Raw genomic sequence first — 25,978 nt, 5'->3', positions numbered from 1 at the left:
GCAGCCACTCGCCTCAGGAGCTTGGGAGAAGGGAAGAAGTAACAGACTAACTCCTGCTGCATGTACCGATGGGAAAACAAGAACTGTGAGGCTTGAAGACCTCACTACGTGGAAGCCAATAAGCCCCCACTCCCCACAAATGCCCACTGCTCGTGCAAAAGTGTTGGAAATCTTTTTGTATGCATGTAAGACCTTAGAATTAAACACAATTCATTCAGATAAGAAACACGATTTTAAAATTTCTGAAATACAATCACTTTTAGATCTAGTACTAGAATCATGCTCTTGGATCAAGCATCTATTCATAGAGGTGAGTTTACAGCAGTAGTCCAGTATCTTTACAGAAGCATCTCACAAAAGCAAACAAAAATGTTTGTAGTTATTCTTGTTGGTAAAGTTAAAACCAGCTTTGTAGCTGATGAAGAATCAGTATATATATCTACTCAGGGTTGAAAGCATCAATACTTATGATCACAGTAGGCTTTAACTGTGTTGAGCAGCAAATAGGTGAATTTTAAAAGGGCTTATAAATTGTAGGCAAAACCGTAACTGTTAACTTGAGTGTGTAAGTTGTGGTAAATACAAGCAACTCAATGTATAAACCAAATTTAGAAAAGATATCCTTTCTGTAATTACACAGTTGTGTCAAACAGAACCCTTCCACTTTGTACTGAAGACACATGTCATTTTTCTCCCAAATTTGCACTCTGAAAGATAATTCTTGTATTCATTGTTACAGCCAATACTAGAAAAGCTGTAACTCACAGGGCTATTTAGGCCACCCACCGATGCATTAGGCATTAAAAACATACTGTACTCCATGATTTAGACACTGCTTTGAAGTCTTCTTAGCTGTGAGGAAATTAGTCCCTGCTCCAAATGATGTATTCAGACTCACAGCTCAGATAATTTTGATGTCTTAGATATCTGAAAATGTATCCGAGTTCACAAATTGGAGGGGTCAAATCTTTATAGGTCTAGAAAACTCAGAAGGATAGGTCAGTGTGTTTGAATCTGCCACTGAAAATGGGGAGATCAGATATAGCCAATTATGATCATGAGTATTGCTTGGCCAAGGATTTCTGAAGGAAAGATGGGAGTACATAAACAGACCACTTTACATCGCTTCTGAACTAAAGCAATGTGCAGTTACTGCCTGCTGCTCTTAAATTCACAAAAACAACCACGTGCAGGCATGATTCATAAATAACTTAAATCCCAAGGCTGATATTTGCCTTTCAGTTTAAAGTTCAGGTAATTGCAGTATGGTTCTCATTGGCTTTCAGGAAACAGAATCAATATACTCCACAACAACCAGCTCCCCAGGAAACAAAATAGGAAACAAAACATTTTGAATCAAGACTAACTCTTATGATTTGTAGCTGTGCAGAAAGTCTAAAGATTGATTTATAGAGTAGCATCTGAAATATTTAATGGAAGGGATAGGCTACGAGAAATGTAGCCTATTAAATGTCATCTAAGTGATGACAGATAGATAAGAGATTAAGTACAAGTAGGTATATATCTAACATACTGGAATGCCTAATGGCTTGATTAAGTATTGCTGTTACAGTGAATGAGGATATAAAAGAAAAAGAACACCATACTTAACAGGGAAAGTGAAAGAAAGGAATGTAACTTCTCCTACAGACTGAGGTGAGCTAGAGGTCAGAATCAAACCATGCAACCAGAACTGGAGGCTTGTCATATTTGAGGTACTCAAGAAAATAATGGCCACCGCCACTGTAAAGGAAATTAAAATGCAGACAAAAAGACTATTAACCAGCTGAGTCTAGAGAAGAATAGGAAATCAACCAAGATAGTTGCAGCTAGAGAATTGTAAGTTATAAATCGACTGTCTAAATAAAAAGCAGTGCTGAAAACTGAAAGAGACAGGCATTTGATTGCAGAGCAAAGGAAAAATAAGAATGCTATGTGAGCTTTACTAAGCAAAGCAAGATAGCAGTATCCTAAGAATACCATACTAAAAGCAAATAAAATTACTGAAATGTTGCAAAATGACCAGAAAATATACCAAGCTCCAAAATCAACAGCCAATTTTTTACATAATGTACAGAAAGAAACAGGGGGGCTACATTTTACTTTTATGCCCACAAACGTTGCCCTGGGTAGAAGTTTTGCAGAGCTGACTCACTATATTTTCAAATTTCTGCCTATTGTATCTTGGTATTTTTTTAAAGACTATATTTGATAAATTTAATCTATTCACAAGTTATTTCTTTACAAAGTCTTTATAAGAATTACCTTTGCCCTCCATTTATAAGAGAACAAAGTGCACGTGCTGGAGTCACATTATTAACCATAGCCTTCAGTGCTTTGTCTACCTCTTCCCTTATAAATGTGTTGGATTCACCAGCTTTGTGCAAAAGGACTTTTACTGTATTATCTAGTTCTTGATCCATGCTCTTTTTCAGGTAGGTGAACAAATCCCCTAAACAGACCACAGCAGCTCGAGAAACACCTGAGCGTAAATTCTTGACCTGCACACAGGAAAAACCCAAACAAACAATGAATAATGTTTATAAAATACACTTTAAAATAAGCAAAGCTTAATGTTTCCCTTTGTAATTTTTAAGCAACATTAAAAGCAACTGAGAAATACATTTCTAACTTGATTCACAATGTGTGAGAATTAAAATACATACACATGAAAAATGTTATAAAGTTACAATCTAAATTTTTTCAGGCTCTTAGCAAATCAGATCAAGTGTTGGTATCTGAAGTATGAGCTGCTTTGCTGAACAACAAACTCAGCTTTTTGAGACTGTCCAACAGAGGAAAACTAACCACAGATGAACATACCATTTCAGTGTATCTGAGAGCTATAAAATACTTATACACATATATAGTCAGTGAAATATTCCGATAGTAAAATTTAACCTCTTGAGCCACAGCCAAACTTGTTTCATGTAGCTTCGCAATCAGAACAGTCGCATGATAGGCAGACAAACATCTAACAAAGTTCAGACCTTCAATTTTCTTCTCCCTATGTAAAAAAATATTTAAATTCAAAGCATTTGCAAATTTTCATTAAAATATTAAAACACAGAATTCTAAGAAACCAAATAGCAAACAAATTGGATTGTAAAATAAAGCAATGACATATAATGTCGGAAATTCTTTCAAAGTGAGTCTTTCTTTTAATGTGGTAGTAGGACTATTTTAGCATACCAGTCTCTCAATTCTTTCCTACAGTGCTGTCCACAATTTGCACTAGTGGTGATTAAAGGACTACTTTCCTTCCCCAAGTTGAAAAGGCAGCAGTATTGTAACCCCATTTCGCCAGTGAGAGCACAGTGAAGCCTTATATTCCACAGAAAGTGACAAGAAGGTATTGGGGGGGGCCCTCTCCAGAACACTGCTTAAACTTGGACGTCTCTAAAAGTCTCTGAAAGCTTAGCTATTAAGCCTCAATTTACAACAGTGACAGTTTAATATAGATTTGGACTGCAAAAAACTTTTTTGTTTTTTTTCATATATCGCTTGCAATCCTTCTCGCTCTGTGATATTATGTCCATTTTGCTGTTATTTTTTTAAAGTAAGTTATCAAAATAAACACCTTCTACATTAGATTCAGGTTGTAGACAGATGTTTACACCTACCAGTCATCATCAGCTAAAAGTGTCAAGGCTTCTGTCAGCGCCGTTTCTGGTTTTGAAAAGGGCTGCAGTTCTGATGTGTCCATTATTTCTGGGCTATGAGTGACTGATGGGGTCTGGTCTTTATAGCGTCCTCGCGCCCCAAGAGAAATTTCATCTGCAAAGTCGTGAAGCATAAGAAATAATTAGCATAATCTGAAGAAACTAATGCACTCAAAGGAAGGAAATATAAAAAGTTTGAGGTATAGACTGCTGCTACTAAGGGACCAGGTTTTCAAAAAGACAGCTTTCCCAGTTACATCCTCAATCATTCAGCATTTCATTCGTGTGAATGAATTTTTTTGCAAACAACCACCACTTTAAAAAGTTGCAAACACAAATGTAGTGGGTTGTTTAGTGTAAAAACAGATGCACAATGTGCTAAAACAGAGTGTGCTAAGACACAATATAGTAAAACTTAAAGAGCCACTTGAGAAATTCTGAAGACCTTTGACCATCATCAGTACGAGCTTCTATTCTGAAAAGATTTCTACTGCATATTTTAAAGGCATCTCAGTGACAAAATGTACCCAGAAATGTTTTTCTTGGAGACAGAAGGGAGTCAATTTGCCATAAATACATTACAACATTTAAGTTGCTGAGCAAATAAAAAACCCTCTCATGTTCCAAACGTCTTCCTAACAAATAGATGAAAAATGTTTCAAGGGAGCGATGATGAATTCAAATCCCCTTCACCACCAACCCCAAAGTACTAATCTTCGAGAGCACCTCAGGACTCTCCATTAAACAAATAAATCATATTGAACCTGATTGTATTTTGGAACTGTCACACTCCATATACCCAATATTTTAACAGTCTTTAGTTTACTGTAACAGCTTACCAGAATCTAGCAAAGCTGAACATTTTGTCTTCTTCAAACTGAATGTTCTTTTTAATGAAGGATTCAAGGCCACGTTTTCTAATGACAAAGATAAATTTCTTGATGATGTTAATACATCCCCACAGAGATTTAACTCTAGAAAATAGAAGGAAATGTCCAAACTACAACAACAACAAATCAGAAAAAAAGAAAAAACTAGTATTTTGAGTCCTAATTTGTCTTTTGAAATTTTTCTTAACTACAGTCTTTCAAATATTTCCCATAAGCACTTTACTCTCCACCATTTGCATTAGAAGACTGACAACTGACTACAGAGTAAACTGCAGTGTAAAATTAATTCTAGTAATACCTCATGTCACACTAAACAGTCATTTTTGGTAATTATCACAGAATTTTAATTTTCATTTCAGCAGCATTTAACAGTATATTATTCCTTTAAGACAAACACTAATCCTCACTTTCTGTTGTCATTTTCTCTGGTACATTCAGTTTAAGTCTTTCCCAAGGGTTTTCTTCCTTTCCTTCGAGGTCTTTGACTTCCTGATGTTCTTTATGATTGTGTTGTTTTTCTTCTTTTTTCTTCTGCCTTATCTTATCCTGGGCAGATTTTGACATGGCTACTTCTATCTGCAAAAAATTAATGCACCCATTATGGTATTCAGTATAATATAATGTACAAGTTACCCAATAACTTATTACCCAGTTCTTGTTATTGTCTAAGGTAAGCATGGAAAATTACTATTTTCACCATTATTCTACAGAGCAAAAGGAAATTATTCACTTAAATATTAAATCCAATCCTGAAAAGAGCTGAATGTGTTCTTTCTGCATGATAAGCAGTCCTACTGGCAAAAAGAAGCAACATTCCAGGCTTAAACATTTAAGAGAAACAACCACTTACTCTAAAATGTCTGAATAGTTAGAGAACTAAGGTCTACAAGAAAAGGTCTTCTATTCCTTGGCAGCGTTGTGTAGTTTCCTAGAATTTTAACTAACAAATACACTCACTTCTCAGTGGGCTAACTCACTTACATTTAAGCACACACTACTCTTTTATATGTTTAAGACGCTTACAGCTCCTCATGAAAACTTAGTAACATTTAATACATTCCTCCATTTGCTCCTTTGAATTTGATCCCTCCAAGTATTCATCTCTTCAGTGGAAATCAGAAAATTAAGACACTGTTTATCATTAACTGAAAGTTTTAGTCATCTTAAAATGTTATTTTAAATGCTTTCAGAAAGACTTGTGATTTTCATTAATAATTTTTAAAACTTTGTATCACACTTCATTCAGATAAATCTTGCTCCATGTTATAACAGATGTAAATAATATTTAAAAAAGCAGCACCACTCCTCATGAAACTGTATTATGGGACAGATAATCAGACAGTGTTTTTTAAAAAACTTATGAAGGGAGCTAGATTCATACATCCATCAAAAAAACAAGATGTGATCAAACACAGGCAATTCCTCCTTCCATATTTCTATGTGCTGTGGGAGCTGGAGAGGAGGAGGACATTTTCCAGCTCCACTCCCTCCCTCCTGCAGCCCTTCTCCCAAGGACTTCCGAGTTAGGTGGGAAGCTTCTGACACAGCAATTTGCCATTATAAAATATCCAGGTGGAACCAAAAAGAAAAAGCACGGAGAAGCAGCTTGAAGGCTATAGGCTATTTTAATCAAACTCATTTACCGTAACACAGAGACTGCAAAACTGTCTCTAGCTGTATTCATACATACAAAACCAGGTAGCGCGACAATAAAAAAGTTCTGAAATTCTTACCTCTTCTACATTTTCAACTTGGAAATGAGAAGCACTGTTCTGCTGGATGCTTCTCCCAGAGATCCCTGATGATGGCTCAGTCTCCTCTTTGACAGCTTGGTCATCTCCATTCGCTACACATGTTAGGGACTGGTTGTGTGTTCGTGCAGAAGGAGGACTTCCAAAAACACCTGAAAGGCATATCATGTTGTGCCCTCACCAAAATAACCATTCCATTCAGCAGAACTCAGTAAAAACTAAAGAAAACCAAAAGTAATTCAAGAAGATAAAAACATTGCTGTTACACTATCAGTGCCACTTTCCAACCAAAAGTCCTCTTACTTTATTCTGCCGAGTAGGATGGATGCATGCACATGTGTGCACACTTGGGCTAGAACCAAGACCTAACCTTCATAATTTGCCGTCATTCTTTGTTTCTGGAATGGAATAGCATATCCAGTAACTGCAAAACTTTCAAGCATAATTCTTTTTATTCCCACCTAAACTGGAGATTGTTCACAATCTAAAATGTTGTACAGAATCTACTTTTTCTTTTCCCACTCTATGAAGGTACGTATTCCCTCATTTTAATAACATGATGAGATATAGGAGATAATTTTGCTTTTGTAATACCTTTACCAACAATTACAACTGCATCTTCAGACAGGACACTTGGTGAAGTGAAATCTAGATTGTTCATCTGTGGAAAACTAGATGTTGACTCTGTAAAACCTTAAAAAAATAAAAAAATCACACAATGTAGATCATGTAGTTTACACTCTGATACATGTTTTATTCTTCTAAAATGTCATCATACACTGACATCTGAATTTATCACTTTTATGAATCAGTATATTTTCAAGTTACTGACATTAACAGAATTTATTAAATACCGATATCCTAAAAATCACAGAAAGCATAGAGCAAACAAAATTTCTGCAAAAAGATCATAAAGAAAACCAATGTTTGTAAGAGGATTTTTAAATCAACTGATCCCACTGAAAAAAACCAGAAGTTTCTAACTCACTTAGCAGAAGCATAGATCTGTTTCTTACATAATTCAGCATAACTGAATCAAAACAGAATTTGCTAAAATACCCTAAGCAGCACTTAATGCTGTTTCCCATATAAATTAGCAGTCCCTCAAATTCTTCACCAAAGTGGATAGCATATATTATGTACTTCCATATTGCCTACACTAGTTGCAAATAAAAATGATAGTTTGTGACAAAAGAAGGGCACCATTTGCTTTTGCTATTTAACCTGAATAATCTGAAATTTCTAAGCAGAAAACATGATTTAGCAAAGCCTGATTACCTACTAGAAAGTGCACAAATCAAGCCAGTGGACTACTGAACCATCTCAGTTGAGAAAGACTCTGGTGAACTGACAGCCCTCTGTCTACATCTACAGCTGCTATAAAATGCCCTCTACCAAGCAAGCTGCAGCACCTCAACAGTTTGGGACTCTTGACAGCACTGTTAACATTTTCTGCCCTCATCTCAATCTTTAGTTTGCCAAAAATAATCACAGGTAAGAGTATGACAGATGCTGCTTTACTTTACAAATTACCTGATTACATAGTTTTAATTTTGGAGCTCTCTTTTTTTATCCTTTATGAGAAGAACTATCAAGTGAAAAGGTTTCTCTTGAAAGTGTTATTTTGTCCTCCCACAATCATTGGCTTCTGCATGTTCCAAGTTTTAACATTCGAGAACTGTCAAAATCGGTCTTTTGGGATTTTCCTGAATATAAACTTGAGGCTTCATGAGCAATTCTCTCTTAGAACATAACTGAATGGGCATCAAATACTGGATCGTCTTTGGAACCTACCCCCAAATTAAGACCTTCTGTCCTAACCTCAGCTTCTAGCCCAAAAAACTTACAAACTCCCATTTCACAGGTATCACATGATAAGCAGGTGTTAACAACAACAAAAAAAACCCCCAAAACCCAAGGATTTACAAATCTGGTTATAAACTTCCATTGCTCAGCTTTAAATGTTTCACACAAAATAGCACTCCACCAGTTCTAGAAAACCTTGAGAAATAGACCAAAACTGTCCATGTTTAAGGTTGAAGCAAGAGATGAAGAAAACAAAGTCTCTTATTGGGACAAAGGTCTTCTTCATTATTCAATGTCTATTTAATTTTCTATTTGTCACAAAAACATGATTACTTGATATCTATTTCAGCCACTCTGAGGGAGATCTGAACAACAGACAGTGAAACCATATGCTCCTTAAACTGACTTCCACATTTTACTTCTAATGTTCAGAAAAAAAAAAGTTCCTGCTCTATTCTAACAAGCTTATAGTTGGAAAATACATCTGTACCATACACACAACAAGTCTGATGTAGGGAACAGTAGCTCCTAGGATGCATTAACATGAGACAGTTAAAACTGAAATGTGAAGTATAATGGTTTAAGTTCCTTAATTTCACCAATGAACAACAGAGTAATTTAAAACCAAACTTTTAAAGCTGTTCATTTATTCAGACTGAGATATATAACAATTTGGTCCTTTTTACATGCTATGTACTATCACTTGACTTTTAATTTTAATTTAATTGGCAGTCTAATTTTAGTCAATGTCAGAAAAAAACCAAACTTGTTAGCATAAGTATAAAGACTAGAAAAGAGGAACCCATGCTAAACACCTTGAAACGTATTTTCTATAAAACCCATTTTACAAAAGGCTATACACACAGCTTCAGTTTTTGCCACAAATGAGAGCTCACATGAACAGCAGACTCACAAACCTTTTGAATGCTTAAAATTTCTTTGGTGTTCCGTATTTTGACTTTGAAAAATAGTACGTGACACTTCTTGCTTCTTGTCCTCATAATCTCCACATCCATTGCCACAGTTCAAACGTTGGCCAACTATGCTAACGTTAGAAGTCCCCTTATCATCAAATGCTGGCCATGCAAAAGGAAAAAAATAAAATATTAAAAATAAAATTAGAAATAGCTTTTCCTGTGTACCACAGGATTCTCAAATAGTTACATTTTCAGAGTCCCTCAGACTGGTTTTATGCATACAGTATGAGCATTTTTGCCTACAGAAATCTGAGCATTTCAACAAAGATGCTCAGGCTCTACTCATCTTTCACATGCAAAGGCTTTCATCTACAGATAAACCCAGGTTGATAAGCTCAGCTTGAAAAATTATTTTTTAGTTTAAAGTCTTTCAAATATGAATAACTGAATACTAAGTAATTCAGCATTAAAAGCCAAATTAAGTCATAGGTCAACTAAGTGAAAATAGTAAAATACTAGTTAAAACACAAGAAATCTAGAAGTCATATAACACATTTTAATGTTACAATTGGAGACAACAGAAACAGAGCATTTTTATGCCTGCAAAACAGTCTCAACACATTTTAGTTTTGGTTAAAAAAAAACCAAAAAACAAAAAAAACACCACTAATTAATTCAGGATCATTTAATTTAATTTAGGATCAATTCAGGATCAATTAATTTAAAGGATCATTTCTGCTTTTCCAAACACCCCTAAAATCAAAATACCTAAAAAGACAGACATTTTTTCATCTATGTGCTTTTACTACATATTCCACAAATTCCAGGGAACTAACCCTGCATTTAATTAAAGGGATTGATAGGCAGGACCGAGGTGACATAACTCTGGCAATGCCAGCAACTAGAGTGACCCAGGCATCCTCCTTAGCGTGCTACGAGGGGTACCAGCCTGCAGTTCTGTTTCCCGCTGCCGCAGGCGTGACGGTACTGATGCGTTTCCCACCACCCGCCGATGCCCATCTGTCTTCAAGTTCTGCACTGGTGGCCGTCACTGTCAACCCAGCCATGTCCACGTGAGATCAAGAGCTGTACTGAAATCCTTAAAAAGGTTTCTTGTGTTCTCCAGCTGAGAACTTGGATCAGAGCAGGGTGTTTTGTTCTGCTAGGGGACGAAAACTGAAGGGAGGGTTTTGCTGAGGGATATACTTGAGATGGTGAGTCTCTCCCAGCAAGGAACACTACGGACAGTGCCCTGATCCTGGCTGGTGTGAGATGCTCTGGAAAATTACTATACGGCCAGATCCCCTGAAAGTCCAAGAACTCCTTGACCATGAATTTTTGCACTGTCCCAGCGAAGCCTAGTAGTTATAGCATTTCATATATCAACATTAAGACCTCACACGTCAGGACTGAGCCATTAATTGCTGTATTTGGTACAACAGCACCCTCTGGCCTCTGAAACTGTCAGGACCTCGGCAAAAGATGAGCTACAGGCCTGACAGCAGGCAGACAGGTTTTCAAGGTGTCAACTGCTAAAAGCTGCACAAACTTACATGTTACAGAAAGAATTTGGGAACTAAGAAACATCTGAAAGTTGCCACTCTATTATAACAAAGCTAAAAGAAGCTGATAAAATTCGTCTTAGAGAAACAGCTGAAGCAATCTGACCTCAATTAGCAAGTTAATGATAGGTAAGGGACAACTAAGTTTCCAGAACAGAAAAGAGCAAAAGTGTTACACTCTTTAAAAAAAAGAAAAAAGCTGAAGAAGGAGCGAGAGTACAACTGACCCATATGCTGGGCAATACAGTTCCCAAGACTGTACCAGGGAAACTAATGTATTTGGAAGCACCCACCAGAAAACAGTATGATCAGAGAAATCTGGTCTCCTTTTATAACACAGCTACAGTCCTTGCGGGCAGGAAAGAAGTGAGAGATGCCATATGTCATCCCAGCCATACGTACACAGAATAGTTACCAAAAGCTTCATTCTCCAAATGGAGGGATGTATCAAGCAGCGTTCTGCTGCAGTCTGTTCAGGACCCGGTACTATCCAATATTTTGCCCAAACAGCTGGATAATGAGGCAGCATGCTGCATTCAAATAAAGGTCAGCAAATGGGAAGCATATATGCATGCTTGAGGACAGGATCTGAATTCAAGGAGCTCATGATAAAGTAGAAGAATGATCCAAGAAGAACAAGACTCAGGTAGGACAGGACTGATTTTGCATGTTTTACAACAATGCAACCATAACTATCCTTTCAACTTAAAGTGCACAAAGGGCATTGTATGGGTACTGCATGTAGATCTGTTGAAAACAGCCTAGATGACAGCAGTTAAAAAGTCCATAAAGTCTGACCTATGAAGGAAAGCTAGAAAAAATAGGAGTTAGTCTAAAGGACAGAAAATGAAAGAGGGAAAGAAAAATACAAAAAAAGGTACCTGCGTGGAAGAAGAAAATCTTCCATCCTTCAAAATAAAATAAAAGTGTAATGAGATAAGTTACAGCAAGGGGGATTTACGTTCAGTGTTAAAAAAAAACTTTCATCTGATGATACCAGTTAAATACCAAACTGATTTTTACAAGTTCTCCAAGTTCCAGTGTAAAAATTCACAGCTTTTTGAGATTTGACTTGTGTGATGGGCCAAGCCCAGTCAGTAGTGGGAGCGATGGACTTTTCTTTACCAGCTAGCTGTACACGTATTACAATGACCTTATCGGTAGTAGGCTGTCAGCTCTTCACAGGAGGTCCAGTGCTGTGCATCCTGGTTGATTAACTGGCTCAATAAGCAAAATAAATGTGCTGCTCATTATTTTACACTGAAGGTCAACTTCTTGCAGGAGGTCTTTTCATATAATGAATGCAAAATCATTAACCACAACATGTATTACTATGTACGTGCAGTATTTGCTTTCTGACTTATGCTGTTACTTGAAAAACCTATTTGCTAATTTATTCTGAGAAAAGTGGCCTCAGCTGAAATGAGGAGCAATAGCTTCAATTTCTGAAAAAAGATCATCAGTCTCAGTAGCAATTACTGGTTTTTGAATGTGATGGCTTTGCAAACTCAGGTCTGTAAGATGCCCTCCAATCTTAACTGAACTAAGTTTTGCAAACTTTTTAGAAAAAATATATACGTTGCTCCTTAGGCTGCAACAGGGTGCAACAGAGCAGTCTTTGGGAAGAGGTCAGAAGAGAACTTTGTGGACACAGCTCCCTCAGTACCTTTCCACCATCCAGCTGAATCAAAATTTATTAAACATAAATAATCATAAACAATCGGTTTCTGCCCATTACAGAAATCTGCAGTTACCTGTACTTCACTGTAAGCATAAAACAGAACAGCATCATTCAACTTCAATTTCCTACAAGGAAATTAACTGCTTGCAACATTTTGACCCTTCCTACTCTTATCCAGCTGGTGTCCAATGAATTTTCAAACAATACTGCAATGAATTTTGAAGTGCACATACTCACAGGTGGCATTTGCATTAACACATTTTATCCTGATAGAGAATGGCAGAAACCCTGGAGTTCCTTCTCACCTGCAGTACCGCAGTATAATCTCAATTTGACCAAACAGTGTCTAGCAATTACCTTTTTTTAAGTGCTGAAGGGACTTGAACTCATTGAACAAGTAAGAAGGACACATCAAGTGACCATTCTGTTGCATCAACGAAGCAAGGTATATATTGAAAAGCACAGCTGTATTGGGTCTGCACGGCAAGGTTTTGGTAGCAGGGGGGGTTACAGGGTGGTTTCTGTGAGAAGCTGCTGGAAGCTTCCCCCATGTCCGACAGAGCCAATGCCAGCCGGCTCCAAGACGGACCTGCCGCCAGCCAAGGCCGAGCCCATCAGCGACGGTGGTAGCACCTCTAGGAGAACATATTTAAGAAGGGGAAAAATACTGCCATGCAACAGCAGCAGTGGAGAGCGGAGCGAGAACATGTAACACAAACAGCCTTGCAGACCCCCAGGTCAGTGCAGAAGGAGGGGGAGGAGATGCTCCAGGCACCGGAGCAGAGATTCCCCTGCAGCCCGCGGGGAAGACCATGGTGAGACAGGCTGTCCCCCTCCAGCCCAAGGATGTCCACAGTGGAGCAGATCTCCACCTGCAGCCTGGGGATGACCCCACGCCGGAGCAGGGGGATGCCCGAAGGAGGCTGTGACCCTGTGGGAAGCCCGCGCTGGAGCAGGCTCCTGGCAGGACCTGTGGCCCCGTGGAGAGAACAGCCCACACTGGAGCAGTCTGTGCCTGAAGGACTGCAGCCCACGGAAGGGACCTGGAGAAGTTTGTAGAGGACTCTCTCCCGTGTGAGGGACCCCACGCTGGAGCAGGGGAAGAGTGAGGAGTCCTCCCCTGAGGAGGAAGGAGCGGTAGAGACAACGTGTGATGAACTGACTGCAACCTCCATTCCCTGTCCCCGTGCTGCAGACGAGGGTAGGTAGAGAATCTGTGAGTGAAGCTGTGCCCAGGAAGAAGGGAGGGGTGGGGGGAAAGTGTTTTAAGATTTGGTTTTATTTCTCATTACCCTACTCTGGTTTGACTGGCAATAAATTAAGTTAATTTTCCCCAAGTCAAGTTTGTTTTGCCTGTGACGTTAATTGGTTGAGCGATCTCTCCCTGTCCTTATCTCGACCCACGAGCCTTTTGTTGTATTTTCTCTCCCCTGTCCAGTTGAGGAGGGGAGTGATAGAGCAGCTGCATGGTGCTTAGTTGCTGGCTGGGGTTGAACCATGTCAACAGCGAAATACCTGGGCTGGAATTATGTTCTGCAACATGTGGGTCTCTGTTTCTTGCTGAAGATATTCTTGCAGGCTGCGATTTGCTGCCAAGTAGTGGAAAGGTGTCTGACCTGTTAAAATATAAAACAAATTTCTATAAGTACAATTCTACACACTAGTCAGAGCCCAGCTAAATAACACTTTGTAGGAAAGACAACAACAGATTTCAGTTTCTCCTCCCCAACGTACTTGGTGGACAAATATTTCCAGTGTACTTCCACAAATGTTCACACTGAGTAGAAAAAGAAAATGAATTCAGTAGAAATTATTTGATGAGCAGGTCCATTATGAGGAACACCATAAAGATGACCCTTAAGAGTAAACTTTACACTAGGACTAAATTTAGCATACAGTCAAAAAGCTAAGGAATCATCTGGCCTAGGGACTGATGATGCTGGTTCCAATCTGGCAAAGAATGGCAAATGAGAGTGACCAAATCCACTAACCTTTCACTTCCAGAAATGAGCTGTTTTCAGTTCAGTGTCTAGCACACAGACATTCACCAGGAAAATGCTGTTATCTACAAGACAATCTTGATACTTCTTTTTTAAAATTATGATTTGAATATTAAAGATGATTGAACCCAGAGCCCTGTGCTGTTAAATACTGTGCCTAGGTACGTAATAGTTATAGGCAAACAGCAGCTGTTCCACTTTCTGCTAGGACTGAAATACACACAACTAGAAGACTTGCATTTAAGATCCTGAGAAAAGCCCATGCTTCAGAAACTTCACTAATACCAGTATCAAGCTCCCGTTTCTGTGGTGGTTTATCAGTAGAGAAACCGATTCTTCTAGAAGTAAATAAACAGACAAAGCCTACATTCTTGTTGCCCAACTACATAGATTTTGTGAACAGACAATGCTGATTTCCAATACTCGCAAACCAGCATCTGAACTAAACTCTCTGGTATTTTTATGAACATTCCAAGGCTTTCAATGTCTTCTAGGATACATTTTGTCACCTCTACAAATTCAGTCTTACTGCCAGATGTCCCCTCTCTTGCTTGCTAGTTCAGAATTTCTGTATCTGTGAATCCTGTAAAACATTAAGCTTGTGTGTCACTCAATAATGGAAATGGCATGTTGTATAGAACGTGTCCTTAGTAAAAACCTTGTCTGGAAGAACATTATACACAGAAGTTTATAGTCATGACTTTTTAGGTATTCTAGCATTTGAATGTGTTATTTTAAAGATTATTTTTAAAACCGTGATTCAGCAGTAATGCATATGGGGAAGATAACCTACATATAAATTAGTTCTGAGACTGCACAACTGTGAAAACCCTCTGTTTCTGAATCATTCCAGCCTCCCTCTGTCTCAAAAACCTTTCTTTTGTATATTCCCTCTCTTCCTTCCTATTCTGTTTATACACTTGTATGCCAGTTACAAAAAGATGCATTTAGTACACACAAAAATAAAAGATGTCTTTGGATCAGAGCTACAAGCAGCTTTATCATGGGCTCAGAGAGCAGAAAAGGAGATTCTGTACTGCGAAATCTGCAAAATTCCTCAAAAACTTTTTTATTTCATTAAAAAATAAAATAGTTTATACTGCTCACAACCAACTGGGTCATTTCTCTTTACAATCAGAATAGCACGTCATCACAGAATTTCTTTTTAGAAGAGCTCTGTGAAGGCATTTTAAATAACAATAGTCTGTCAGTAATAAAATGGAAACAGTTCATGATTTGCAGTAATAAGAAACGTCTATGTTGTCCTCCACTTATCACAAAAAACCAAGCCATCCCTTCTTCAATTTCCAGACGATAACAAGCAAACCTTATCCTTCCTCTTAACTCATTCTCCTTCTTACTCATTTGTTTAGGCTATGGTTCACATACCTTCTATGGCAGGCTAAAGTCTTAATGAAATATTTACTACCACCCGCAGTACTTCACTGCACTGTGTTACTATGGCTGCACCAGGGAACTCTTTCAAATTAAAAGCCAGCACAAACTGGAAGAATATAATTATGCAGCTATTGTATAGAGTAATGTATTTTTAGATAGGAAAATAATTCACATATAAAAAACAAGCTATTAAGCAAAACAATCTTGTATAAAAAAACATATTACAGATTTCATCCCCTTTAATATTAAACTAACAGCAGCAGAGACTGTGTGTGAGAATTTCAAAGCAGAGTTAACACACGAGTTCCACTCACGTTATTCTCCTTCTCTGGGGGACTGTGGACACAGGTGAAGTCAGAGACTCCTGGCTGTAAATTCCGCTTTCGCTGTAGGAGCCTGCGCTCGGGGAGGAAGCGTGGGAGGGGGAGTCCGCAGACAGATCAAGTTTAAGAGCAGAATCAGGACTTTCAAGATCTGAAATGATGCTGCTTAGCTTTGCCCTTTTCTTAGCTGCACTGTTTCGTAGAGATCGAAGTGAATTCTGCATCTAAACAGGATTGAAAACAAAATCACAGGTTTTACTCACTGCGAAAGAAAAAAAGCTTTTTTAAGGAAAAGAAAGTATGTTTCTGAGTGTTCAGTTCAGTTCACAGACGTTCAGCGCACGTATCTCTTGGGCAATGTGACTGACCATTTACATAGGTTATGCAGTATCATAATGATCCCTTTCATTGTTTTACTTCACAAGAATAATTATCCTGCAAGTAAATGCAAATTCACAGTAACTCCTAGCTTCACTTTGCAAAACACAAGAATAGCTTCCTGCAAAAATACATCAGCTGCTCTTATCTTTTTAAATAGACTAAAGGAAGCATTTGATGGCTGCTAGTACACACAATTGGGACCTCAGGCTTTTCACAACAGAACTGCACAAAGCTGCAAAATATGCAGAAGTGAATCCTGAAAACTGCGCCTAGCAAGCAGAGCTCCTACTCAGCTAAGCAGGAAAATCTACAATGACTAGAGCTTCATGCTACTGCATATTCTCTCCTCTTTTTGCTGAATACATCTGACGTAAAAAAAATTCTTCCTCTGTCTGTTTATCACCTCAAGTTACTTTCAGTAGTGACTAGAGGATGGAAAATAAAGGCAGTAAGGCAAAGCCATTAAGTCCTACTGCAGCTGCTCTCAGATCCACAGGGACTAAAGACAGGATTTGGGATTCAAACAATTTCTATAAACTGTGACAGAAATATGGACGTGTTGCATGAGATCATGTGGGGAAGATCATACAAAATCCAATCACAGATGATACCTGTGGTTCTCATGTAATCAACGTTGCAATGGTTTCGATTTGTACTGACAAGGATACCGCGGATACAGTTCCACCTCTCCACGACCCCTGGAAATAATCCAGCATGCCTCTGCAGTATTTTTCTATATCCTAGACTGGTGCAGCTATTTGGTGTTTCTCAAACATCAGAGAGACTTGAGCAACAGACTGAGGGACAGGATCCTTCGGCGTGTACTGGGCACAGTGGCAGGGGTCGGCGTACACACAGCCTCCCATACACAGTGGGATCTCACCGGACAACCCATGCAATGGAGAAACAGCCATGCAGGATATACAGCTACACCGGCTGCGAAGTATTTCATGGACCAGTAAAGGGAAACACTAGAATAAGTCTGTTCGACTAGTCTCATGGGTCACAGAAGGTATATATTTTTAAAGGTTTTAAATACTTCAAATATTTTCTAAGTCACAGGTTGAGTGGCACACTCAAAACGCTGGCCACCGAATACACATAATTGGCCCAAATTACTACTAGTGGATTTCCACATACAGGAGGGATGCTGACCTGCCGAGCCTAATGCCAAATGTGTCTGTGTCGTATCAATCAGCTGCAGGTGACACCACATTCACCCAGCTTCACATCAGTTTTTCTCGTTTTACTCCATGAAAAAATGACTGAATTCTGAGAGAGCTGGGACATGCTGTGAGGGTGTCAGGGACAGCCCACTTCAGCAGACTGAGGAAGCTGAGGAAACTCCCAGGGTGAGTCAAATGAACCTTCATCAAGGAAGTTATTTGTTATTTCGGGCACTTTGCTATAACTAAAGAGAGGATTATTACTTAAATCTGGCATGAAATTTAAACTGAAGTCAAGATAATGAGAGCAGAAGCTGTATAAAGGCCCGCAGTTCTGCCTTGGTACTACAATAACTGAAAACATTACAACTTGAGCTCTGAGAAAAACAAGGGAAATTAAGATGTCTGGAACATACACGGGAAGTGTGCTTCAACATTGGTATTTATTGCTTTACTTAGCTTCTATCAGACATCCAATGGTATCTCATTGAAAACCTGCTGTAGTGATGACTGCCACAAAATTTAAGTCAGAAACATTATTTTCTGGCTCTCGTTTAGGAAAAAGAAAAGCTTACAGTATATCAACTGTTAAAAGTGCATTATGTCATACTTAAACCAACCTCTTCTTGATCCACTTCCTCATCATCAACATTTAGCTCTGAAAGATCAGCTGCCAGCTTCCTATTCATTTCATTCAGCCACACGTCCTCACACTCTTCGTTTCTCCACTTTGTCACATTTAATTCAATCTTATCGGGCAGTGGGCTAGCGAGACGGGGTATGGGGGGGACAGGTCTGGTCCCATTCAGGCCCCGGCGGGAGGCTGGGCGTCTCACCAGGGTGGGTTTCAGCTGCAGATGAGAGTATTTCTCCTGCAAATTCTCCTCTGAAGAAGACACAAGCAGATGTCAGTCCTTTGGAGGGGTGGCAGGAACACAGCACTCACCAGAATAAACTTCATGTTTCGTTTCTATATCACACCAGAAAACTCCTTTTCACCTTGAGGTGAGTGTTAAAAAACACATTTACGCACGCAATTTTATTTACTATTATAAATACATTTCAAGGACATTTTGTTTGGCTCAGTATGAGCAAATTTGAATAAAACCGGTAAGAACATAAAAACAGCTGTAGTGAGTCAGACGAAAGGCCTGTTCCTTAACAAGGTAAGAAACCGACACTAAAGAGTATTCAGACAGGATTTAGGAGCTTCCTTGGTCAGAGGTTTGACCCAAGCTGACCCACCGTCCTGGTACACAAGTTCACTTCCTTTATCAATAAATCCTTGCTTTTGGCGCCTGCAGCAGTCGGCTCCACAATGAGCATTAAAAACGTACTCCCCTTTATTTAAAACCTGATGCCATCAAACCCCTTCCTCAGCTCCTTCAGGTATGCATGTATACATGTATTCATGTGTATAAATATACACACATATACACACACACACAGATGAAAGTAAGTTTCTCACATGAACAACAGTAGACAGTGATTCTCTATCTAACTTTATTTTTAAACCATTCATAATTTGAAAACTTTCAATATTCCTTCTCCAACATCAGTTTCCCAAATGCACCAAACCCCTGTTCCTGAATATGCACTTACACACATTTTTCAATATTCAATTTTACAAAATCATTAGGATCATTACCAGACTTGCCTCTTTCCATGATATTTTCTATTACCTCCTGACTCTACCTTTTCCATCTCCCTGCATTTCAAGCTCGGTTACCAATCTCTTCTACTTTTAGTGTCTCCTTTTAAAAAAATAGTTTCATGCATGTGCATACCAATATACACTTAGTACCTTTAAAAAGTAATTAACTTTCTTCATTATGAAAAAAAAAGACTAGTGACCTAACAAACTCTCCTGTAAGCTGCTGTAACAACAATAAAGTTACTCCAAAGAAACAGAAAAAAAATGAAATGCATATGGACAACATTTGGAAAATCAGCAAGTGATGAACACACATCTACAAGATACTGTTACGTGCATTCCAAGGACAGGTGACTTCCAAAGCATTAATTTAGAAATTTTCTACATATGCACAAAAATATGGGTCTCAACAAAGATGAAATTTAAAACAGATTTCTTTAAATCAGTGCAAAATTTTATGTGGAAACTGTTGTATTGCTCACAGAAGGTATGCCTCATGAGTGATTAGGAATCAATTTAAGCTAAACAGAGAGTAAAGCTATTTTTAACCTAAAATAAGACTGTCTTTAGTAAGTATTTGAAAAAAATCAGCTAAATTGCTTAAGCAATTGTAATTAAATAAACTTAAAACTATTTCAGGTTAACCAATGTGTACATGAGGTCTTCAAAGTCAGGAAATCAGACCATAAACAGCAGTCTCTGCCATTAGCTGTCAGTGTAAACTGGGATGAAATTGGCACAGATTCTACTCAGTAGAGATGTAGCTGTTTGTACCCAGGTTTTAAAGAGCTATTCTGAGTGTGGGGAATTCAATATGTACATTTCCAAATGCAAATAAAGAGGCCAAAAGGAAAAACGCAATGAGTAATACTGTTCTTGCACATGTACTAATTAGAGTATTAAAAGTAACAGATATTTCTCTATTGGCTTTCTCTAAAAGTGCTAGATTTGGGGGTTTGTTTTTATTTTAGTTTGAAGAAAAACTTTTCCCTGATACATTACTGATAACAAAAGCAGAGCTGTAGCATATTATGCTTTATGACAGAACACAAAGACTTCACCTTTTAAAAGAAGCCTCCAGTGATGTGACTAGACTAGCGCAGGTAGAAAACCCTCATGTTTCTAATTGCAATTGGAGCTTTGCATAATTCCCCATTTATCCGCCACTGTAGGTTTTCTGACCACTGCTTAAAGTCACTCAAAATGCAAACCTGAAATCTGTTTTCATTATATTGACGACACTCCTACCTGTATTATCGCCTGGTTTTTGACTGAGAAGCTGCTTCTGTGAATGAGGCTTAGGCAGTCCTTCAAAGCTTTTAAGAGGCCAGGAGTTTGAGAAGTTCATGGTATTATCTTGTGACTTCTTTGAAGAATCAGCTGGAGAGGAGACATGCTTTGGGCTGTTCCTTGGCGATGACAGAGGGTAAGATGGCAGAATGAAGGTGCTCTGGCTTGCATTAGGACCTTGGAAGGACATCATATGTTCTGCTTGATTGCAAAAACTTCTCTGGGTCTTGCTGGAAAAATTCAGGCTGGCACAAACTGAGCAAAGAAAAAGAGACTAGTATTTGTGGTAATTAGCCCCTCTGACAGCTCTTATAATAATAATTTACAATGAAATAATACACCATCTAGACAGTCAAAAACTGAAGGTCAGCATTTTACTCAAGCAGACACAGACAAATCAGCTAACTTCATTTTGCAAATTGCATTGTCCCTCAAAATACCAATTTCCTTTTTCTGCATTTGATCGAATGAGTTTAAGCCTAAGCTATTTCAGAGTCATGTTTTGAAGAACTATATTTAAAAAAAAAAATTATGCAAGTAGATTGAACATGGTTCTGCTGCTTGCTGCTATGTATTCCAAGCCTGCATAGCATGAAATTTGCAACCACCACTCTCAAAACTCAGTGATACAAGAGTACAAATAAAGCACAAATATTTAAAATTCTACACCCTTAAAAAAAAAAATCCAAAAATTATTTTTTCCAAGAAACCAGTAGGTCAAAAATGGAAAGATAAGTGATGATTTGGAACTAGACTGTTTTAATTGTTTCCCATGAAAAGCAGACGCATGTTCCCTGCATGCACTCAAGCTTTTAGCCATGGAAGTGAAAAAGTGGACAAAGAAAAACTTAACAAAGTTCCTGACAGCCTCTGGAAGGATCACTGTACGCTGGGCCACCTCAGCAATCTTGTTGAGAACAGCCCCACAACCAGTTCCACCAGCACAACTGGGAGAATGGGAAAGCACAGCCCAGGAGCGAGAAAAAGTGACAGTCTGAGTCAGGCTAGGAGAAGCTATTAATGGTCTGTGTCACTCCAAAGAAAAACATTCAATTGTGCCTTTAGTTATAGCATAAAAAATCCCTTTAGAAATCAGATTGCTCCAAGGTCTTCCGTCTTCTGCTCCTGCTGCTTTCCAAGGCTGCAGCACCCCGGTGCCCTCCAGGTATCCCAGGGCAGAAAAACTGAGACAACCACATCAGGTGCGGGTTCTGCTACTGGAGAAAGACTCAAGTAACAATAATATCTGGCACAAAATCTATTTGCAGAGAAATAAATCAGCAAGTGTGGGCAACGTACCTGGACAGCCTTCTGAAGACCGAGGCTAAGAGAAGAGAATATTGACTTTGTCGTTAGAAAGGCAAAAAAACAAAGAGGAAATTTGTCCTTTCTTCCCGTAGGCGTGAGAAAAACACAGTATCTAGAGCCTGTAAGTGGCTAGAGGTAAACCGAGTAAATAAAGTTCCTACATATCTTCCAAGAAGGCTGTCAGCTCTATCCCTTGTCCAACACAGCTGGACCACTCAAAGCAGCCCTGTCCACAGATTTGGTATCATTACCATCTATTCCTCAGGACAGTGAGTTTATTCCTCCACTAAGTGTACATCTGGCATTTTTATTATTGTTACTACTGATGAACAGCCAAGTTTATACATGTTACAGGTCCTGATTTATCTCAGCCTCCAGCTCTAGGGTTAAGGTGGACTCAATCAAATCCCTAGCCTCACTTTTTAAGCTAGCAGCAAAAGCCACCTGACATGGCAGCGCCCTGGCCATCTGTCTAGTAAAAGCTGTGCAGAGACCACCACAAATTAAAGCAACACTATGAGAACTAAAAGCTTTACAGGTGCCAACACAGCGACTCTGCAGCACGCCGAGGTCAATTCCACCCGGCTGTCGTGTCCAGCAGAACGGAGCAGCCTGTGCCTCCTCCTGCACATGTGCCTGCTCAGACACCTCGGCTGCCCTCCACACCTCAGAGGGGACCAAAAGAGGTACGTGAACCGGTCTCAGAGGGGCAAGGCTCAGTCCTGGCCCTTGCTGTTAAGCAGGCTGGACTGATCTGACCTATATCATTAACAGAACTCTAAAAATCAGTTTTTCAAAAAAAGTTCAGATTCTGTTACAGTACCACTTTTTATACACTGTGCTGGTACAGACAGATACCAAAGGTGTGGGTTGCAGATTAATAACCACAAATGAAAAGCACTACACAGGAGGGAGGCACAAATACATCTGAGTAGGGACTGAACAACATTTTAGTAATTGTTTTTATTTCTTAAGGCAGCATAGAAATAAAGAGACATTTCCAAAGTAACATGCACTGACTTACGATACAGTTAGAATCCATATACCTTTGTCTTGCTGACAGTTATTTAATCCTAAGAATTGTAAATCAGAGTCCACGCTACCACTCTTCCCACGTGTCTGTGTGTATCCAAGTGTTCCACATTTCCCTGAAATTTGCGGCTGATGAGAGCCCATAGTACCTTTCAAAAGAAAAACACAAATAACTAGATAAATACTTAACGTATGTTATTCAACAAAAACTACACAATAATATTTAATAGTGAATTAAGACTCTCTGTCTAACTTTCAGTGTAAAATATAACTACTTTCAAAGCATTTAATTCAAGAGTTTCTAAGGAACCTCATAATAATACCATTCACAGGCACAAACTGGAAAAATGTTCTTCCAGGGCACTTTTCCAACTGAGAATTGTAGGGGGTCAAAAGAAAAACCCAGAACAATCCCTTCTCTGAATATATGACAATAAAGGGAAGACAACACCTTAAAACCCCCAAATGCAGTGAGTTCCTTTAGAGTGATGTCACACCTAGCATAGCTATGAGTAAACTTTGCATGCCACACATGTCAGCACTCCTCAGACAAAGCCAAGAATATAACCTACTGCCAAGCAAAGAGAATAGATCAGGTCTGGTCTTGCCCAGTCTTTTTACATGCCTTTTGGCTATTAAAATACAAATCACTGAGTCTACATTGCTAGTGTAAATTAAGTAGAGCACTATACCTGCGATCTTCTACAGACTTGGTTTTCAAAAACAAGACATTTTTCATTTTTTAAAACAATCTTTAGAGCTCACTCTTCAGACAGCTTTCTACCCTAGCTGCTTATACAAACCAAAAAGAGAAAATATGCAAATCTAGAATAGATATGCACGGATCTGCTCTCCTGAACAGCCTACCATACATATATACGACCTTCCCAACATGTTGTCCAGTTTATGGTATTTCATACCCGGCCGCCACTATCAGCTAACTCTTGACAGCATACCTTTTATGATAACAACTGCTATTCTAGCCAACAATGTATTCCTGCTCAAAAGTCTGTAAAATTCTGTGTTTCCTTTTAATTTACTGCTTTATCTGCAATTCATATTGTATTTTACAGTGTGAAGGAATGTTGGCTGAATTACTCCATTGCTGATCTACATGGTACTTCTTTTTCCTAACTCTGCAAAAGCACCAGAAAGCTCTATATTTCAGGGATATCCTGAGTCCTTTTGTTCAATACATCTGTTCACGTAACCACACTATTTCTTTTTGGTCTTGCTGTCTGAAAAAAACCCTGATCTATAACCTCTATTGGATCTACCTAGTGAAAATCTGTGTGTGTACTGCAGGACTGGAAAACAGTGGTCTAGGTTCTGAGATGGCGTATGCTTCTCCAGGAGCAGGAATGGGACTGCTGCCACTTGCTTCAGCTGGAGGCATAGCCCTGTGCCCAGTACTCAATTCTTTGTAGTAAATGAAAATAAACAACAAAACAAATAATCAACAAATTATAAATCACACTCATAAAGCTACAAATTTATGCTCAGGTTCTTCTAAATCTATTTTGTAAACAGCAGATCAAACACTCTTCTGTGTTAATACTTACCAGCACAAACAGAAGAATGCTCAGAGTTAAAATCTATACTATTCTGAAATAAATTCCTTGAAGCTCTTTTTCTACTAAAAAATAACTCATCACTGACTGGTACTCCTTGAGAGGGCCTTAACTTTGGAGAATGAAGAAAATCATTGGATGTAGAGAACTGTAGGAAAAAGGAAAATAAAGAAACATTCATGTGTGTGAAAGGAATGCGCAACCCTTTTCTGTACAAACAGCAGAATTACCTGCGTATCTTTGTCATCTAGACCCCACCACAGCCCAAACCTGTCTCTCTTTACAATGAAGCTACACAAACCACCGTCAATATGTTTAAGAAGACAGAACTGACAACCAATAAAGGTTTCTCCTCCCTATCACTTAGACAATAAAAAACAAGAGAGTGTGTACATGTGCTGTATCCTTCACTCACAGAAGTAAATGGGATTCATCATGCATATATCCACAGGCAAAGCTTACTGAATGAAGAGAGCAAAAAGCAGAAAAGGTTTCTAAAAAAAAAAAAAAAAAAAAAAAATAGCTGCCTTATTCTGCCTCGCTGTTGCTGGGGTGCATGTCATTCCTGGGGTGCTGCTATTCCTGGGGTGACACGAGAGTGCCAAGGAGGGGAGAGCTGTCCCCCAGGCCCTGGGCACCAACACGGGGCTGGGGCATGGCTCAGTCCGCCTTCAACCTCGTCCTCCTGCGGCCTAAACCCAAAGCACTACCTGAGTTTACAAAAAAAATAAATTCTGTTTTCCAACATTAAACAGTCTCACCCAACCCTTTATTAAAAGATTGGTAACATAAGATATGAAGCCTTTCACTGTCGTGAAACCAAGCGTTAAGTTTCTTGCAGCATGGCCAGGTCAACAGTTCAAAAATTCAGATCCTTCACACAAAAAAACTGTGACAATTTTTTAAAACCTTAAAATTTAGCACTGAGCGCCACGGCTCATCGACACAAACTGCCAAGACTTCCTGTGTTTAAAAAAGGCAGTTGATTTTTAAATGCAAAACATTTTGATGAAAGTTTTCTTTTCCCAGCTACCTAATACTCTTAAGTATTTTAAGCATTAGAAAGCATTTTAGTTGGTTTCCAGATCTTACTCTAACATAGGTTGACACTATTCACACTGGAGGGGGAAAAAAAAAAAAAAAAAAAAACCAAACTGGTAGAGAATTGCACTAGTCATCAATTTTTAAAATTAAACATTAACATTTTGAATTATGTACATTAGCTATGTAAGTGTTTAAACAGACAGCAGCTACTTGAGGTGTGACAAAAGCATGCTTCAGATTTAGTCTAAAAGCTGTATCTAGTAACATCAGCACCTTGTAATGAGAAATGGTTATATATAAAGGAAAAATCTGAGTAATATAAATATTTAGCAAAGAAAAGATCATGCTTTAAATAAAGGTTTCTTGCTTTCTGATTTAATTAGTAAAATCAGTAATTTAATCATTTCCAGGCTATATTAACTCTGCTCTCCCCTTTCACAGACAAGGCTCCACAAAGAGGTCAAAAGAGAAGTCTGAACAGAAATGGAAATATTTACTCAGTATTGGAAAGAACAGCATCACGTTATGCCTAAAAACCTCCT

At 38.6% G+C, this 25,978-nt stretch overlaps 1 protein-coding gene across 1 annotated transcript in view; it reads right to left on the bottom strand.

Moving 5' to 3' along the window:
• FAM179B (family with sequence similarity 179, member B) overlaps positions 1-25,978 on the bottom strand; it is a 47,709-nt gene that overhangs the window by 8,456 nt on the left and 13,275 nt on the right. The window contains exons 3-16 of the mRNA XM_010579848.1: positions 24,384-24,540; positions 22,836-22,970; positions 20,440-20,736; positions 18,158-18,423; positions 15,982-16,214; positions 13,785-13,885; positions 9,027-9,185; positions 6,898-6,996; positions 6,286-6,455; positions 4,960-5,128; positions 4,502-4,636; positions 3,624-3,777; positions 2,902-3,007; positions 2,266-2,501 (exon numbers count right to left, since the gene is read on the bottom strand). Coding sequence (XP_010578150.1) covers positions 2,266-2,501; positions 2,902-3,007; positions 3,624-3,777; positions 4,502-4,636; positions 4,960-5,128; positions 6,286-6,455; positions 6,898-6,996; positions 9,027-9,185; positions 13,785-13,885; positions 15,982-16,214; positions 18,158-18,423; positions 20,440-20,736; positions 22,836-22,970; positions 24,384-24,540 — 2,417 coding nt within the window. The remainder of the gene's footprint in view (positions 1-2,265; positions 2,502-2,901; positions 3,008-3,623; positions 3,778-4,501; positions 4,637-4,959; positions 5,129-6,285; positions 6,456-6,897; positions 6,997-9,026; positions 9,186-13,784; positions 13,886-15,981; positions 16,215-18,157; positions 18,424-20,439; positions 20,737-22,835; positions 22,971-24,383; positions 24,541-25,978) is intronic.

This window comes from Haliaeetus leucocephalus, unplaced genomic scaffold (genome assembly GCF_000737465.1).
Source record: "Haliaeetus leucocephalus isolate CR32 unplaced genomic scaffold, Haliaeetus_leucocephalus-4.0 Scaffold678, whole genome shotgun sequence".
Lineage (NCBI taxonomy): Eukaryota > Metazoa > Chordata > Aves > Accipitriformes > Accipitridae > Haliaeetus > Haliaeetus leucocephalus.
This window is presented reverse-complemented; position numbering and strand designations above follow the sequence as displayed.